General features: G+C 46.4%; 1 protein-coding gene across 1 annotated transcript; it reads left to right on the forward strand.

The window, feature by feature from the left end:
* The first annotated feature begins 269 nt into the window (after window positions 1-269).
* syk (spleen tyrosine kinase) lies at window positions 270-11935 on the forward strand. Its single transcript, XM_030085377.1, has 14 exons — window positions 270-402; window positions 3624-4080; window positions 4161-4321; window positions 6440-6578; window positions 7031-7112; window positions 7200-7249; window positions 8064-8126; window positions 8360-8441; window positions 10119-10278; window positions 10377-10586; window positions 10704-10893; window positions 11002-11142; window positions 11269-11381; window positions 11466-11935. The coding sequence occupies exons 2-14, from the start codon at window positions 3679-3681 to the stop codon at window positions 11536-11538; spliced, it is 1866 nt and encodes a 621-aa protein (XP_029941237.1). The 5' UTR covers window positions 270-402; window positions 3624-3678; the 3' UTR covers window positions 11539-11935.
* Window positions 11936-16810: the final 4875 nt, after the last annotated feature.

Genomic DNA, 16810 nt, shown 5'->3' on the forward strand with positions numbered 1-16810 from the left:
TGATCTCAAATCATTCAAAAGTCTAATAATGGAATAATATCATTACTGTGCATAATAAAGGAACATAAAGCATGACAGAAAAACACCTGTTTTTAGATTCAAACAACAGAAATGAAAAACTCAGTCAAGTATACAGAGATACAAGCTGTAATCTACATTATCAGTGCTGCTAAAAGGTGTAGAGATGATCTTCTCAGGGCGGTCTGAGTGTGTTCAGCAGACCGCTGGTCAGTGAGCAGCTGAAAAAAAAAGAAAAAAAAAGGAAGTAGCAGTGTTAAAATGTGAAGGAAGCTGTTGAAATGAGGAAGTTGGAGGGCTGCACGGCTTCAGACCGAGTCTGAGGTGAGATGTAGACGGACTGAACGGACCGAGGAAGCAGCTCCGCTCCGCTCAGCTCGCACAGTAAGAACAGTGAAGAACGGCTGCTGCCGGAGAACCGTTCTCTCCGCCGTGTTCTGCTCTCTGCGTTCTGATCTCTGCGTTCTGATCTCTGCGTTCTGATCTCTGTCTTTTCTGACTGGACGTGTCTCTCTTCTGGCCTTTTCCTCCTGTGGCCTCACTGCTTTGAGAGTCGACTGATTACTGATCAATATAAAGCTGTGAAAGCGTTTTAGCCCGTTATAAAGAACTCCTATGGATCAATAGATCAAATCTGAACTGGTTTTCTCTCGCTGTTTTGGACGTTCGGACCGTCTGTCACTCTTCTGTCAGTGGTGAAAGTACTGAAGTAAACAGTCGTGTTCTCTGATAGTCAATCAATAAGATCATTTCCTTTGATTTTATGTATATATTTTGATTTAATCATCAGGTTTTGGTGTTTATTTGGTTCTGGACTCAGCATGCATCCCATGTAGAGCTCTGCAGAAGATCTGGAAATGTCCTGATTCTCACACTTGAAGCGAGAATTTAAGTTATTCTTTAATGTTTCTGGCAGCCTGCAGCTCTGTGTGTGCATGAGTCTGGAGCGACTCCACATTCAAAGGCTTAGAGAGATTAAAAACCTAAATCAGATTACAAGGTTTACAGAGATTACAAGGCTAAAAGACATTAAAAAGATAAAAGAGATTAAAAGACTGGAACAGATTAAAAGGCTTAAGCAGACTTAATGCTGTTAAATTGTTAAGTTAAATTGCTGCAAAAAATAAAAGATTAAACAATTAAAATAACCTAAGGCTGACATATATAGTAAAATAGCTAAAATGGTCAAATATCTGCAATATTTAAAATGTCTATAATATTATATAAATTGTCAGGTGGTTAATAGATAAAAAAAGATTTATTGGCTAAAGTTGTTCTAACTTCAAAAACAGTTGTAATGAGAAAACAGCTAAAACATTTATGATTTAAAGTTAAAATGAGGTTAAAAGAGCTGCAGTGGTCAAATCAGTTAAAACTATTAAAAACTGTTCAGTAAATACTAACATATCTTCAAATTCGTCAATGCAGATTGAAATATTTATAAATCCAACGGACGCTGCAGGCCTGATAAAAACAGAAACACTTCGGCCTGAGTTTCGAAGCTGTTTTATCTTTCCTCTTTAATCTTTCAAATGTTTCGCGGCTCCTGATAGCATGTGCTCAGCGCGAATTGTTGAAAATATCACAGCTGTCACAGTTTTCTTCTGCTTGACCAAAACTCACATCTCATTTCTTTGTGGAAGGGACACATTTAATTAGACTTTTAATGCTTTATCCAATAAAACTCTGAAATCTAAATTTCAGGCAAAGAAAAAAGGAAAAAAAAAAAAATTTATGACAATTTTTTGCATTTTTTATTACTGTCCTCTGCTGCTGCAACAATGGAAATGAAGGATAATCTGATCTAATCTAATGTATTATAATATATCTATATATATATATATATATATATATATATATATATATATATATATATATATATATATATATATATATATATATATATATATAACTGCTGTTCTTTTCTTTCTGTTTTCATGCAGAGAGACACAAGTAACTCCACAGTTGTCTTTGGTCTGAATTTATTTTTAAATTGATCGTTTTTAAGGTAAATGAGATCACTTTAACCACGATGCCATTTGAAAAGGGGGCGAAGCGGCGTGAAACGTCCAAAAGCCACATCCTGTTTGCTGCTCGCCGTGCACGTTTTCACTTTTTCACGCGAGCGGCTCGACGCCCCCGCCTCGGTCGGCCGGGAAGCCGAGCGACGCCGTGGGTCGGACCGGACCGCCGCCGGGCCCCCTTCGGTCCACGGGTCTCATGTTTGGCACCTCAGCGTTGAGGGGTGGTGGTGAGCGGTCCTCCCGGGCGGTGCAGCAGAAGACGAAAGAAGTGAAGCGGCTGAAGCTTCTGGAGAGCGCGAAGAGTGAAAAACATCTTAAAATGTCTTTAAAACAGCTGAAACTGTCAACAAGGATGAGGAAATATTATCTGTAGTTTAACTGTAGTTTAACTGTAGTTTTCAGATTTACAGTTTGGAAAATCCGCCAGAAGATCAGAAGATTTGTTTTCTTGTTTTGATCCAAAAACCCATTTTTTTGGCTTTTGGTCTAAAGAGGTGAAGATTTATTTTTTGGTCATAAAAGTTGCAGTTTCCATTCTGGATTTAGTCCTGGCCTAGTCCCAGACTTAGTCCTGGTTTTACTCCTGGTTTTAGTCCTAGGTTTAGTCCTGGGTTTAATTTATCAAATTAAATAATTTATCTAAGAATTCTTCGAAGAAAAGACATTGCAACTGAGATTCAGGATTTTAATCTTCTTTTAAAAAAGCAGCTGCACAAACTCTGCTGCGCTCCAACATAACTGAACCTGGACCAGACGTCTCTGGACGTCCTGTACAGCTGCAGCAGTAAGAGACCCCGTGACAGTGTCTCTGGAGCTTCATGGCTGTTGTTACAGCGTCTCTAGAGCAGGTGTCTCCAACCCTGTTCCTGGAGAGCCCCTATCCAGCATGTTTTAGTTCTCTCCCTGCTTCAACACACCTGTATCTAATGATTCTGGCCTCACCAGGCGCAGAGCAAAGCCCAGTAACGAGCCTGTTAATGCCAGCAGGTGTATTGAAGCAGGGAGGGAAGTAAAACATGCTGGATAGGGGCTCTCCAGGAACAGGGTTGGAGACCCCTGCTCTCGAGCGTCATGGCTGTTGTTACAGTGTCTCTGGAGCGTCATGGCGGCTGTTGTTACAGTGTCTCTGGAGCGTCATGGCGGCTGTTGTTACAGTGTCTCTGGAGCGTCATGGCGGCTGTTGTTACAGTATCTCTGAAGCTTCATGGCGGTCGTTGCGGTCGCCGTTGTACTTGACAGCTGGCGGCTGTGAGCGTCTGTTTGCTCTCTGGTCACAACACAAGGCCCATCGTATCGACTTCCTGTTTAGCTTCTATTTTTACAGTCGAACGCGGCGCTCCCACTCAAGCTGCTCGCGTGCTTTATTCAGAATTTTGCTCTCAGTCGGGAACATTTCGCAATGAGACATGACGAAAAGATGAAAAGCAGACCTGACTTGGACTTACAGTAAAAACCATCGAGACCAAACCAACATGGACGAAGACAGTACCAGAACCGTAGAACTTACACTACAATCATTCAAGTCCAAGAATCATGTTCCCCTCATTCTGCCTCCCTGTTCGTTGGCGCTCTGCGTTGCAGGATTCTTGCTTCCTGGTGGCTGAACCCGGCTCGGCCCACCAGCGACAGAGACACCATGTCCGACAACGTCAACGCCTTGCCGTTCTTCTACGGGAACATCACCCGGGAGGAGGCGGAGAGCTACCTGAAGCCGGCGGGCTCGGACAGCGGCGTCTACCTCCTGCGGCAGAGCAGGAACTACCTGGGGGGGTTCGCGCTGTCGGTGTCCAACCTGGGCCGCTGCTACCACTACACCATCGAGAGGCAGCCCAACGAGACCTACGCCATCGCCGGGGGCAAGAGCCACCGCAGCCCCGTGGACGTGATCGACTACCACTCCCAGGAGACGGACGGCCTGGTGTGCCTGCTGAAGAAGCCTTGCAACCGGCCCAAGAACATGCAGCCCAAGGTGGGCCCGTTCGAGGACCTGAAGGAGAAGCTGATCCGCGAGTACGTCAAGCAGACCTGGAACCTGCAGGTGAGTGTGAAGAGGGGGGAGGGTTCCGGGAGAGAACCCGGGTCGGGATGGGACTGACGCTCTGTGTGCTGGGCGTGCAGGGCGCCGCCCTGGAGCAGGCCATCATCAGCCAGAGGCCTCAGCTGGAGAAGCTGATCGCCACCACGGCCCACGAGCGCATGCCCTGGTTCCACGGGACCATCACGCGAGAGGACTCCGAGCCGCGGCTGCAGCACGGGCCCCGCGTCAACGGGAAGTTCCTGTGAGTACCCCGCGCCCCCGCGGTCCGGCCTGCGGCGTGACGAGACGCCCGGCGAATCGACTCGGTCCAGGGTGACGCGTTTCTGCATCTGTGGTGCAAACCAGCCGTTCGGTCTCAGTTATGAAACGACAGAAAGTCCCCGATGGACACACTCTGTTCAGAGCAGTTCTTCAACAGCCACAGCAAAGCTGCAGCTGAAGTCCGATCGATGCGGCCGGGCGACACTTTCGGTTTCTCCTGTCGGTTCACGCTCTTCTTCTTTCACTCGGTAGAACTCGGGTCAGCTGCTGCCTCGCAGCTGAGCCCAGGCCCCGGCAGAGTGTGTGTGTGTGTGTGTGTGTGTGTGTGTGTGTGTGTGTGTGTGTGTGTGTGCGCGCAGTATTTATAGCAGTTTCAGTTAGGATGACGGCGCACACACACACACACACACACACACACACACACACGCTGTGGTTTCCGCTCTGTCAGTTTGCAAAAGACTTCCTGAAGTAGCCGAAGAAGAGAAGAGGAAGAAGGAGACTCTTCTGTCCTTTTTCTCACCAAGAGCCCCCTCCCACACACACACACACACACACACACACACACACACACACACACACACTCCAAATACATCCAGGTTCATCTTTTATTTCCTTTGTTTAATTTGCAGTCAATTAATCAAACAGAAGTGTGACTTTTATTCAGCTTTATCTCTTTATTTATTTCATTTTGAATGTGGTTCATATTTGTTTCATTTAATTTCAGTTTTTGAAAATCCTTCAAATATGATTCGGTGTTTAATTAGATTTTAAATAATTATTGGCACAATTAAAAACCGTTTGCACCGACAGCGACTGATTTGAACAGGTTCTTCTGAAACAGTATTCTTGATACCTGCAATATTTACACCGCATGCAAAAAAAAAAAACAAACAAAAAGATGGCTGCTGCTGTTTTCTGTTAGTCTTTTTAACAGTTTTATCTGAAAAGTTGTTTCTGTTCCCTCGGTGAGGTCTGAGTCTTTGGTGAAATGATATTTCAGGTTTTTCATGTTTGGCGGTTTGACAGGAGCCTCGTCTCAAACGTCTCTCGCTCCGTTCCACAGAGCCGGTCTGATGTCTGAAACATCAAAGCCGTGAGCCGCGGCGCCGGCGATCGACAGCCTCCGTCGACCTGAAATTGTGAAATTCTGACTTGACGCGACACATTTTGTGTTTTAAACACTGCCAGTGAACCGGATCTACTTTAGGGCAAAAAAAAAAAAAAAGCACAACATATAGAAGAGAAAGGTTTATTTAAAGTGTTAAAATGTGCTTCTGTACAGCCGGGGCTCCATTTTTCAGTTCCCAGTGTTTTGAAGAGATTCACCCTGATGAAATGTGTTTACATGGGAACAGTTCAACTCATCAGAACTTTATTCAACCAGACAGAAAACAACGGTGATCTGAGCTTCACTCTTCTTTCCCACAACTATCAAACATTTTCCGCTGCAGCTGGATGAGTTTGGCTCTGATATTGGCAGTGAGGCTCGTTTATCTTCTCATGGTGTTTCAGTCCATCTGCTGTCAGGGTTTTATCGGCTCTGACGTGTTTTTAAACTTCTTCAAACCGAATCAGCATGGAGGAATCTGATTCCGGGAAGCAAACGGGAACCCAATCAGCACTTTTATGTCTTTATTAACGCTCTATCAGACTCGTGACTGCGCCCGCTGACTTCTTCATTTCTTTCTGTTGCTTCCAAACTGGAAACACACAGCTGTCATTCAGCATTTACTGTCCATCAGATACGTGTGAAAAACAAAAAGGTGTTGGTCGTTAGTGAGCGGTGACGGAGCTGATCAGAACGACTGCAGGTTTAAACGCTTAAATCATGGACTCTTTATAAACCACTCATTCTGCTGCGCTAAAAACATGTAATATAGTTCCTATTATATTTTAAGATGCATGTTGTACATAAAGTTAGATCTTTTCTTTTTACATTTCTATTATTCTTATCAAGATTTGCACTGTTACTTATTCTTTATTTGTACCTTTCACCACTTCTTGCACTCTCCTGTGTCTTACATGGTGAGATTCATGAAGTCTATGTTATTCTGTTCTAAAGACTCATTTTAAATCATCCTTTTGCTCGTGGTTGCAGGATTCGACAGAGGGACACCAAAGGCTCGTACGCTCTGTGTCTGCTGCACGAGGGGCAGGTCATGCACTACCGCATCGACAGGGACCGCAGCGGAAAGCTGTCCATCCCCGACGGGAAGAAGTTCGACACCCTGTGGCAGGTCGGCCCCACATTAACCCCCCCCTCAGTGATCAATGATGAAACCCACTGATTAACACAGGGGTCAGAGGTCAGCTCAGGGAATCACTTCTCAGTATTTTGTCTGAATAGACAGAATTGGGCGCTCAGACTCAAGGTCTTTTTTTTTACATTCATAAAGACTTATTGTTTCTCCCGCCCGATAAGGAGGTGTGTGTTTCTACACACCGCCTCGTTATCTCTCAAGGCCGCAAGTCCTCCTTTCTTCACGTCCGTCGGACGCAAGCCTTCCTGTGAGATGATAAAAAAAAAAATTACATGCAAGGAAGGAGAGTGCAACCTGGGGGACGTCTCACAACCTCCAACACAAAACTAAATATTTCCCTTCATTAGAGAGTAATTATCCTCAGAACAGTGAGAAGTGAACCTCGGTCTCTGTGTCTCTCTGCATGTCGGCGTGTCGGCGTCGCTCAGCTGGTGGAGCACTACTCCTACAAGCCCGACGGGCTGCTGCGGGTGCTGACGGAGGCCTGTCCCCGACCCGACGGAGACATCAGTACGAACCGAGGCCGCCGACAAAAATCACACCTTCCAGCGAAGACGTGCGACTGAACTGACCTGCCGTGTCTTTCTCCCTCCTCAGCTCTGGTCGACCCCTCGCTGCAGCATCACCTCGGGCTGGGTCAGAGCCTGGTGAGACACACACACACACACACACACACACACACACACACACACACACACACACACACACACACATATGCAGTGATCTAACCGTGAAAAACTGTTGCAGTAGAAAGTTTGTTAATAGTTTAAAGTTATTTAAGCTGTAGGAAGTGGAAAAACCCTCAGCGTCGGCTGGGTTCAGCACATAAGCACCAGATTCGTTTCCTCTTTTTCATGTAAATCGACTCACATCTTCAGCCGTCAGTCAAATGTCAGTTACTGTAAAGGGAGAAGAAAACCACCCAGACGATGCAAATGGAACAGTATCTTTAATCACACAGAGAAAATGTCTCAACCGCTCGGTTTATGTGCCTTTACTTCACGCTTTGATGGTTTAAAGAGCTCCTTCAGAGGACCTCCGACTCAAAGTTTGGATTTCACAGAACCCTAATATTATAATGAGGATTAAAAAAAAGTAAAGAAAACTCCTCCGAGGTCCAGAGGTAGAGCTGAAGAAACGGGGCGTATCAGCACTGAACTCAGCCGTTTACACACAAGCAGTAATGAAGCACAGCCGGTAGCAATGACGGGATGATCAGAGGAGGATACAGGGCGGAGTGATGAGACATACCGGCAGGAAACGTGAAGAAAAACACGTCAGATGCTACCGAAACTAAAACATGAAACCATGAGGCGAGTTTAAAACGGGAACAAGTTTCAGCGGATGTAGTTTTTGTCTTTAAATGGACGTTTTCTGAATGAGTGAGGAGCAGCCTGAACGTCTGTGTTTGATCTTCGATGTGCTTCGGCACTCATAACCTCTCTGACGTCTCTTTTCCAGCATAATGCAACCAATGGACTCATCTCCATAATCAAGAGGACCGCCATACTGGGACGGCAAAAGGTGCACTGCAGTGCCCCCCCCCCTGCCCCCATCTCTCCTTTCAGCCCCGCCCCTCTGGCGGTCTCTCCTGCATCCCCATCCTTTGCTTCATGTCACTCAAACCTGATTCCAACAGTCCCTGTAGTTTGCCCCTCTCACCAATGGGTGACTCTCTAGCCCCATCCAGAGGTGTGTGAGGGTAATTACAACGTGACGTCTCGTGTTGAAACGCTCTCTCGTCGTTCCTCTCCTAGCTGCCGGGTTCTCGACATGACAACTCAGACCATCTCAATTCGTACGAAACCAGAGTGCCCAGCGGTCAAGCTCACACCAAAGGTGAGTGGCTTCAGCTCGGGAAGCCGTGCACTCCTGAGGTGACGATTCCTCACTTCCAGATGATCCGCCACGTCCAGACAAGATGAGCTATCCCCAGAAATAAAGACCCAAATGCAAGGCAGCAAACAAGGCAGGAAGACTGGCTGTCCTCCACTGTAGCCTGGGAGGTCTTCAGGCCGGTTTGGCCTCTGTCCTGTCTGTCTATCTGTCTCCGTGCTGCAGTGTTCTTCCTCACACGGGCCTTTATAGAGCAAACATTGAATGTGATGAAGCAGGAAAACGTTCCTCACATGCAGGGAAGCAGGTCTTCAGGACCAGTTCTGGAAACCAACAGTTTCATATCACAGTTTTTCCATACAAATGCACATATTATTTTACATCCTAAGAACAGGAACAACCTGGTGTGTAAACTTTTGACCTTAAACCCTTAACCCTTAACCTTGACCCCAAGACCCTTAATACAAAACATTAAACCCTTAACCTTAACCTTAAACCCTGAACCCTAAACCTTTCATCTTTTCTTAACCCTGAACCCTACCCTTAACCTGGACCCCTAGATCCTTAACACTAAACATTAAAGCCTAAACCCTAACCCCTTAAATCCTAAACTGTTAATCTAAAATCCTAAACCCTTAACCTTGAACCCTGAAACGTAAACCCTTAATCCTTCCTTAACCCTAACCCTAACCCTAACATTTGACCTTAAACCCTTAACCTTGACCCCTAGACCAGGGGTCGGCAATTAGATTTGGCGTCAGGCCACTTTTTTTGGGGCACTTGAATCACAGGCCGGGGGTGTGGGGCTCGCACGTGCGCCCATCAGCGGGGAGGAATTGGTGGCAGCGGCGGCATACATCCGCGGATCGGGTGGTGGGGGGACAACGGGGCAGAGGGGCGGGTTGTCGGGTGGCGGCGACGGAGGCATGCACCTGCAGAGCGAGCGGGGGGGGAGAACCGTCAATATGGGGTGTGTGCGTCTGCTCCAGGGCCCAGGGTAATGTGTGCATGTGTGCATGTGTGCGTGCGTGCGTGCATGTGTGCGTGCGTGCGTGCGTGCGTTGAAATCCTCTCTCGGGCCGGAAATTTCCGACCACTGCCCTAGACCCTTAACACTAAACATTTAACCCTAAACCCTGAACCCTAAACCTTAATCATTTACCCTAAATCCCTGCCTTAACCCTGAACCTTAACCCATAGCCCTTAACCCTAAACCCTTAATCCTTCACCCTAAACCCTTCAACCTAAACCTTAAACCCTTAATCCTTCACCCTAAACCCTTAAACCTAAACCTTAAACCCTTATCCATTAACCCTAAACCCTTAAACCCTTAACAGTTAACTCTAAACCCTAAACCCTAAACCCTAACCTTATGGTGGCCTGTGAGGAGACAGTCCTGCTTCCAGCAGGTTCTCCTGGGGTCTCTACACCTTAGCAGAGCATCAGACATGTGGAGACATTACAGAAACCATATTATGATGATTTGACATTTACTAGAGTCCAGCAGAAACCTGAAGGTCCCTGATGTTGTACGTGCATGACCTCCTATCTGGGTTGACTGAGGCATTCCGAGAAGCTGGAAGCAGATTGGCGGATCCACAGCTTGTTTAGAGGGAGCTGATGTTCTGTTGATGATCCCATCACTGCTCCTCTGACCTGAAGTGGCTGTCGCTCCATCAGAGGCCATGCCGATGGACACGGGGGTGTACGAGAGTCCTTACGCTGATCCGGACGAACTGCGGAGCTCCACCGTGAACCGCAGCCAGCTCTTCCTGGAGGACGGAGAACTGGGCTCTGGAAACTTTGGCACGGTCTTAAGAGGCACCTACACCATGAGGAAGTATGACGCTTTGCTTCACGCCCCGTCAGGCTAACATTCTGGCAACACTAGTTCTCAAATTCTGCAGCTCATGTTCCTGAACTCCTCTCGTACTTCAGGACAAAGAAACCCGTCGCCGTCAAAATCCTGAAGAACGACGACAGCAACCCGTCAGTCCGCGAGGAGATGCTGCGAGAAGCCAACGTCATGCAGCAGCTGGACAATCCCTACATCGTGAGGATGATCGGCATCTGCGAGGCGGAGAACCTCATGCTGGTGATGGAGCTGGCCGAGCTGGGGCCGCTCCACAAGTTCCTGCAGAAAAACAAGTCCGTGCTTCTGCTGTCTTTATCAATGCGTCCGCAACTCTTTAATTATCAGTACAATGGTTCGGTTTAAAGTCTGCGGTCTAGTTTGAGGTCTAATGTGAGACCTGTTGACCGTAGGAGCACCTCCATGAAGAACATCACTGAGCTGGTCCACCAGGTGTCCATGGGCATGAAGTACCTGGAGGAGCATAACTTCGTCCACAGGGACCTGGCGGCCCGAAACGTCCTGCTGGTCACGCAGCACTACGCCAAGATCAGCGACTTCGGCCTGTCTAAGGCCGTGGCCGAGGAGCAGAACTACTACAAGGTAGCTCACAGTGTCGCTGATTATTCAGCAGTCCCATTCCGACGATCGGTGGGATCTGAGGCTAAAAAACCAGCCAGAACGCACACCTGACAGTGTCTGTCCCTTCAGGCAAAGGCTCATGGGAAGTGGCCGGTGAAGTGGTACGCTCCCGAGTGCATCAACTACTTCAAGTTCTCCTCGAAAAGCGACGTGTGGAGCTTCGGGGTGCTCATGTGGGAGGCCTTCTCCTACGGACAGAAGCCATACAAGGTGAGGAGGCAGCTCCCGGTGCCCAAGCTGTGGTTCTCCCATCTCAGCAGTTCCTCATTGGAGGGTGAAAACTACAAATACTTTATTAAGACGTATCTTTCTGACCGAGTTTGTGTCCGTCCACAGGGGATGAAGGGGAACGACGTGATGCAGATGATCGAGAGCGGGCAGCGGATGGACTCGCCGCCGAACTGCCCCCCGGAGATGTACGAGCTGATGAGGACCTGCTGGACGTACAAGTGAGACGCTCACGCCGTCCCCCGGCCTCCGCGCCGCCGCACCGCTCGCTTTAGCTGACCGCTCACTCCGCTCGTGTCTTCCAGGGCAGAAGAACGGCCGGCGTTCTCCATCGTGGAGCCCAGGCTACGAGAGTATTACTACGACATCGCTCAGTGATCCGTCATGTGGACGTCTGGAGTCTATGCAAACTCTTGGCTGAGGAGGAAAATCCCAGCAGCTGGAAATGGTTATGTAATATTCACTGTTAGTTCAACTTTTAATATAAGTATGCAATAATAATAATATTGATAAGAATGGCATTTATTTTATTACTTTGAGTCCCTGGAAGTTGTGATGAACATGTGAGTTCAGCTAACTTCACGGAAACGAAGGAGAACTCGCTTAAATGCTGCATGCTTCATGTGAAACAGCAGGGGTGTCAAACATATGGTTCAGGGGCCAAAACCGGCCCGCCAGAGTCTTAATTTATGTAGTGGGGATTGTAGTGTTGAAGGAATGTGGGATAGAAACTGCATCGTGGTGCAAATGGGTTAAAGTCAGGGGTTAGGGGTGAAGGGTTAGGGTTAGGGTGAGGGGTAGGGGTTAGGGTTAAGGGTAATGGGTTAAGGGTAGGGGTGAGGGGTTTGGAGGTAGGGGTTAGGGTTTAAGATTGTTTAATATATAAATACATGTTCATATTTCATAATGCACTCACACTTCTTTGCACTATAATGAAGCCATACATTTGGAGTTTTACTCACCTCGTCGTTCTGATGAAACCCGCTGTATGAGACCTGAACTCTGACCTACAGGCAGTCTGACTCCCTGCTTGAGCTCAGATCATCATGAAAACCTGCAGAGACGTCCTGAAAAGACAGATGGGTCTACAGGTCTGGTGGTCTCGGTGTGAATTAGAGGTGGATCTGTCTGCAAGTCGTTCCACTCTGACTGCTCGTCTTCCCACATGAAATAAAAGACATTATTGCGTCTCGTCTGTGTGTGTTCTTCAACTTGTGTCCAAAATCTGGGATCAGACAAACCTCCAGTCAGGGAGGAGGACGGTTGATCCAGGAGGACTGACGATTTTCATAATGAACACTTTTCAAAGAAAGACAACAGAGAGCAGAGCTCTGATCAAAACAACAGACAGGCACTTTACTTAACAGGCGCACACACGCACACACACACACACAGTGACTGCTTCCCGGAGACGATCCTGTACGGTAGTGCAGTCAGTCTGTCCAGCACCCGCCGCTCACACACAGATCTTAGACCACCGCAGAGCCTTGTTTGTCCAGATGTGTGACGTCCCTCGTTATGATCAGAACATCATTTACAGATGCTGAAGGATTACTTCAGACTACTGTGAAATAAAAATCCTTCGATGTATTAATAGGGTAATTAATAATAATAACAACAACAATAATAATAATTAGAATAATTAGATTAAAGGTGCTGTAGGCAGGATTCCGCATCTCCGCCATCTTGCTTAGGCTTACCTAAGCAAGATGGCGATTTGACCCATCTAAGAAGACGATTTGAAACCCAGCACAGCCAATCCTGTCCTGTTTTCTCTGACATCACGCCCTCACGCAAGTTAAGCCCCTCCCACAAGAACGTGCAACGAACGCCCCTCGATCAATCACGGTTAGCGCCTCAGGGGCTCTTCTGATTGGTCAAAGATACCTGGAGCTGTCGAGATTCCTTTTCAGCTCAGAACAGAGACAGATGGAAACGCTGCGCCCTCACGGTATTGCAATTATGCTACACTCCTAAAGGATTATCAATGGATACTGTAACATTTAATCCAAAGAAAACACAGAAAAATTAGCACTGACTAGCAAAATCCTGCCTACAGCACCTTTAATTGGCCTCAATGTCAATAATTTTCATGTTTTCACTTTTATTTTTTAGTCTGGTTTTCCTTTTTTTATTATTATTTCCAACAAATAATCAAACAATTGTATCTGTTGATTTCTCTGTAACCTGAAGGTAAACAGAGGAGTGCTGTCGAACAAGTGTGTGAGGTTTGGATGAGCGGTGATGACCTGTTGGACCAGCAGGTGGCAGCAGAGTCAACTTATTGTTCAAACCAGGAGGAGAGTCACAAAACCACAGAACTTCACCTGGCTCTTTCATTCATTCATTCACCTGTGTGTTTTTGAAAGACATTTGACTACATGGTGAGACTGTATCTGAATAAAAACGTTGATGTTTTTTCTTCAAACAACTCTTTGAACTTGTTCATTGAGATTTTTCATTTTCAATCTCTGAGAAGAAACTGATGAAAACGAAAATATTCACTTTTAGAATATTACTTTTTTTTTATTAGAGCAAAGATTTTTATTACAATTTTTAAAAAAAAACACTAGAACAAGGACAGTTCTGTTGCTTTATATCTGATGGATCAATATCAGTTCTTAATATTTCATCATAAATTATTGATTTCCATGAGACAAAGGAAAGAAGAGTCAGAATCTTCATGTGGGGCTTTAAAATAACAGGTGTTCTTTAGCATTATTTCAGTATAACTTCTTCATGATGTGACGGCCCGATGCAGGGAGTCCAGTGTGGATGCAAGCCTCTGTTAGACCATCACACCTCCGCTGGTCCAGGTCTGATGGAGACTCCTCAGACCTCCTCTGGTCCAGTCCTGGTGGTCTTGTGTGAAGTGTATCCTCGTTTTCCTGCAGGGTCCCTCGTTGTGGTCTTGATCAGCTGTTGGAGAGGCTCGGCCAGTCAGTGGTCATAATGTTTTGGCTTCTCCGTGTTCACATTTCTGTAAAACTGCAGTTTGCTATGAACTACATCTAAAATGAAATGCAGGAGTGAAGAAACATTCAGATTTATTGATCCATCTTCATTCGGCTGAAGAACCCAAGGCTGCTTTTGTTTTAGAGTCTGAAACTGAAGATAATCCAGAGTCTTAATCCAGCTGATCAGACTTATCGACCCAGCTCTTGAAACTTCCTGTGTTTAGTTGAAGGATTGTTTGTTTAGTGAGGTTTTCTGTCGTCTCGTGACAGATTTACTGCACCCATGATCTCAATGCAGTTTGTGACGTTCTTCTGGGATTATGGGAAACGAGTTTCACTTCTATGAAACTCTTTGAAAACTCTTTCCACCGTGAGTCCATCCATCGTGTTTCTACCGTCTACCTGTGCAGAGTTCCAGACACACTCAGTATACATTTTTCGTTGTTTTTCAGAGTTTCTCTGCAGTTCAAACTATTTCCACCGAGGCGACGGTTTCTAATGTCGGCGCAGCTTCAGTTATGCTATATAAAAACTCCAGAAATAGCCTCCATTGGCATTGGTGACCTAAAACCACTTTTTGAGAAACCGTTAAAACCCGAGCAGCCGGCGCGCTGGAAGCCAGCAGGAAGAGGCACAACTCCCACACCGCCGTCCCTAACAACACAAACCCAGCTCCTGTGCGAGGGACGCCGTTACAGTTACACCTCCCACCGCTCCTCCGAGCAGCGGCTGCCCGCGAGCCTCCGGCGTTTCTTTACGCAACTCAGGCTTGTGGTGGGATCCCCCTCGGCTCAGAGCTGGGACATCTGCCGGAAGGAGGTCAGCCACAGTGGGGATGTTCAGACGGGTGGGTGTCAGCCTCAGAGCAGCAGCAGCAGCAGCATGAAGCCACAGGGCAGGCCTGCAACGCACGCACACACACACACACACACACACACACACACACACCCTCAAGACAGATTCCCTTCAACAAAAGATTTGTGTTTTGTACCTGGTTGTTTAATTCTAGTCCTACATTGAGCTTTGACTCATCTGAGGAGATCCACATCCACGAAGGGTCGAGCAGCTCCCACTCTCTAAAACATGGAGCTGATCTGAGGTGTGGCGCTCTGGAACATTCTGCTGGGAAGACAACAAGCCGTCTCCAGGCTGCGGCAACAGGAGAAAACCCATTCCAGAAACTACAACGGGATCCGGAGAGACGACGTCTGCGGTTTGGGACATTCCCCGTCCAGGGAAGACATGCAGTTGGTGGATGGTCGCACAATCACTCCCATGGTGAAGAGAAAACTCTTCATAACAGAAAACCAAGTGAGCAACTCTCTCCAGGAGGTCAGCGGATCAAAGACTGGAAATACAAAGGGTTCACTTCAAGGTGCTCGAAACTCAGAGGCCCCAAGAAGAGGCAGGCTGGCAGGCTCTCCAGAAACACCTCAAAGACAGAGAGAGTCAACTCAGACACGGTCAAAACACAGTCTATGCAGCTCAAGAGTTTATCAAAGTATTGAATTATTCTTTAACAGCCAAGTCAGTGATGACTATGTGTTAAAGATATCAGGGTGTCATCAACAGAAAGGGATTTTCAAGCAGTTAGGAATGAATTGTTTATTTTCAGTTTTGTGTTAAAAAAAAGCTTTGGTTCCTTCCTCATATTTTTATGTAATCTTTCACTGAATTTAAGATGAAAGCCTGCACTCCTGCTACATGTGACCTGCTTCATTTAAAATTAACTGTGGAAACTTTCAGAAGCAAAATTAGAAAAAAGCTGCCTCTGTCCAAAACTTTGTAAACCCAATTGCAACTGAAAATGACTCACAGCTGCAAAATACAACTGAGGAGAGAAGATTAACCTCTGAAGACAAAACAAAAGGACAGACAGAAGCTCTGTTAGCTAGACGCTAGCTGCTCTACAATCTGGATGTTAGAGGAGGAAGATGCTCTATAATGTGGATGTTAATGGTGGAACACACATCTAGGAATGGAGAATCACAGGAATACAGACAGGTTAAAAAAAAGCACCATAGATCCAGTTCTGAAGCAGAATCAATATTTATTGATCTGAAGAGGTGGAGACATCGGGATTATTTCATGGCTGTATGTGTAAACACAGGACGAGTGAGGTGAACTGGACCAACAGTTCTAAATAATGTGATCTGGTTCATCACGCTTTCTGCCAGGTACTTTTCAGTTTGATTGATTGAATCTGATCTGATCACATCTCTCCAAACCGCACCCCGGTGGAGCTCAGGTCCACCTGGACAGGTGAGGACAACGTCAACACGACGAGGGACCGACAGACCGAACTCACTGCTTCAGCACAAACACAGACATGAAGACAGAAAAAGGCCACTCTGAGGTATAAAGTAATCTGGAGGGAAGAAAACGGTTTCGACGGAATTCATCCGCCGCTATCGGAACATCAGAAACCACTGAAGTTCTCTCAATCTCTGTTTTATACATGTGACATTAGATATGGAGATAATCTACAGCGAAGAATCACCAGGGAAAATATCTGAACTTGCTTCATGGAGTTCTCACAGCGTTAGACGATACGTTTTAATTCTCAATCTGGCTTCACTCGCAGTTTTGCACTAAAGCTAATTTATCTTTACAAATGACCAGTTACACGTTCATTAAATTCAGTATTAAAAAAAAAATGAAGTGAAATCATGAAACCACTGTGGGGAAAAGAA

This window comes from Salarias fasciatus (genome assembly GCF_902148845.1).
Source record: "Salarias fasciatus chromosome 7 unlocalized genomic scaffold, fSalaFa1.1 super_scaffold_4, whole genome shotgun sequence".
Classification (NCBI taxonomy): domain Eukaryota; kingdom Metazoa; phylum Chordata; class Actinopteri; order Blenniiformes; family Blenniidae; genus Salarias; species Salarias fasciatus.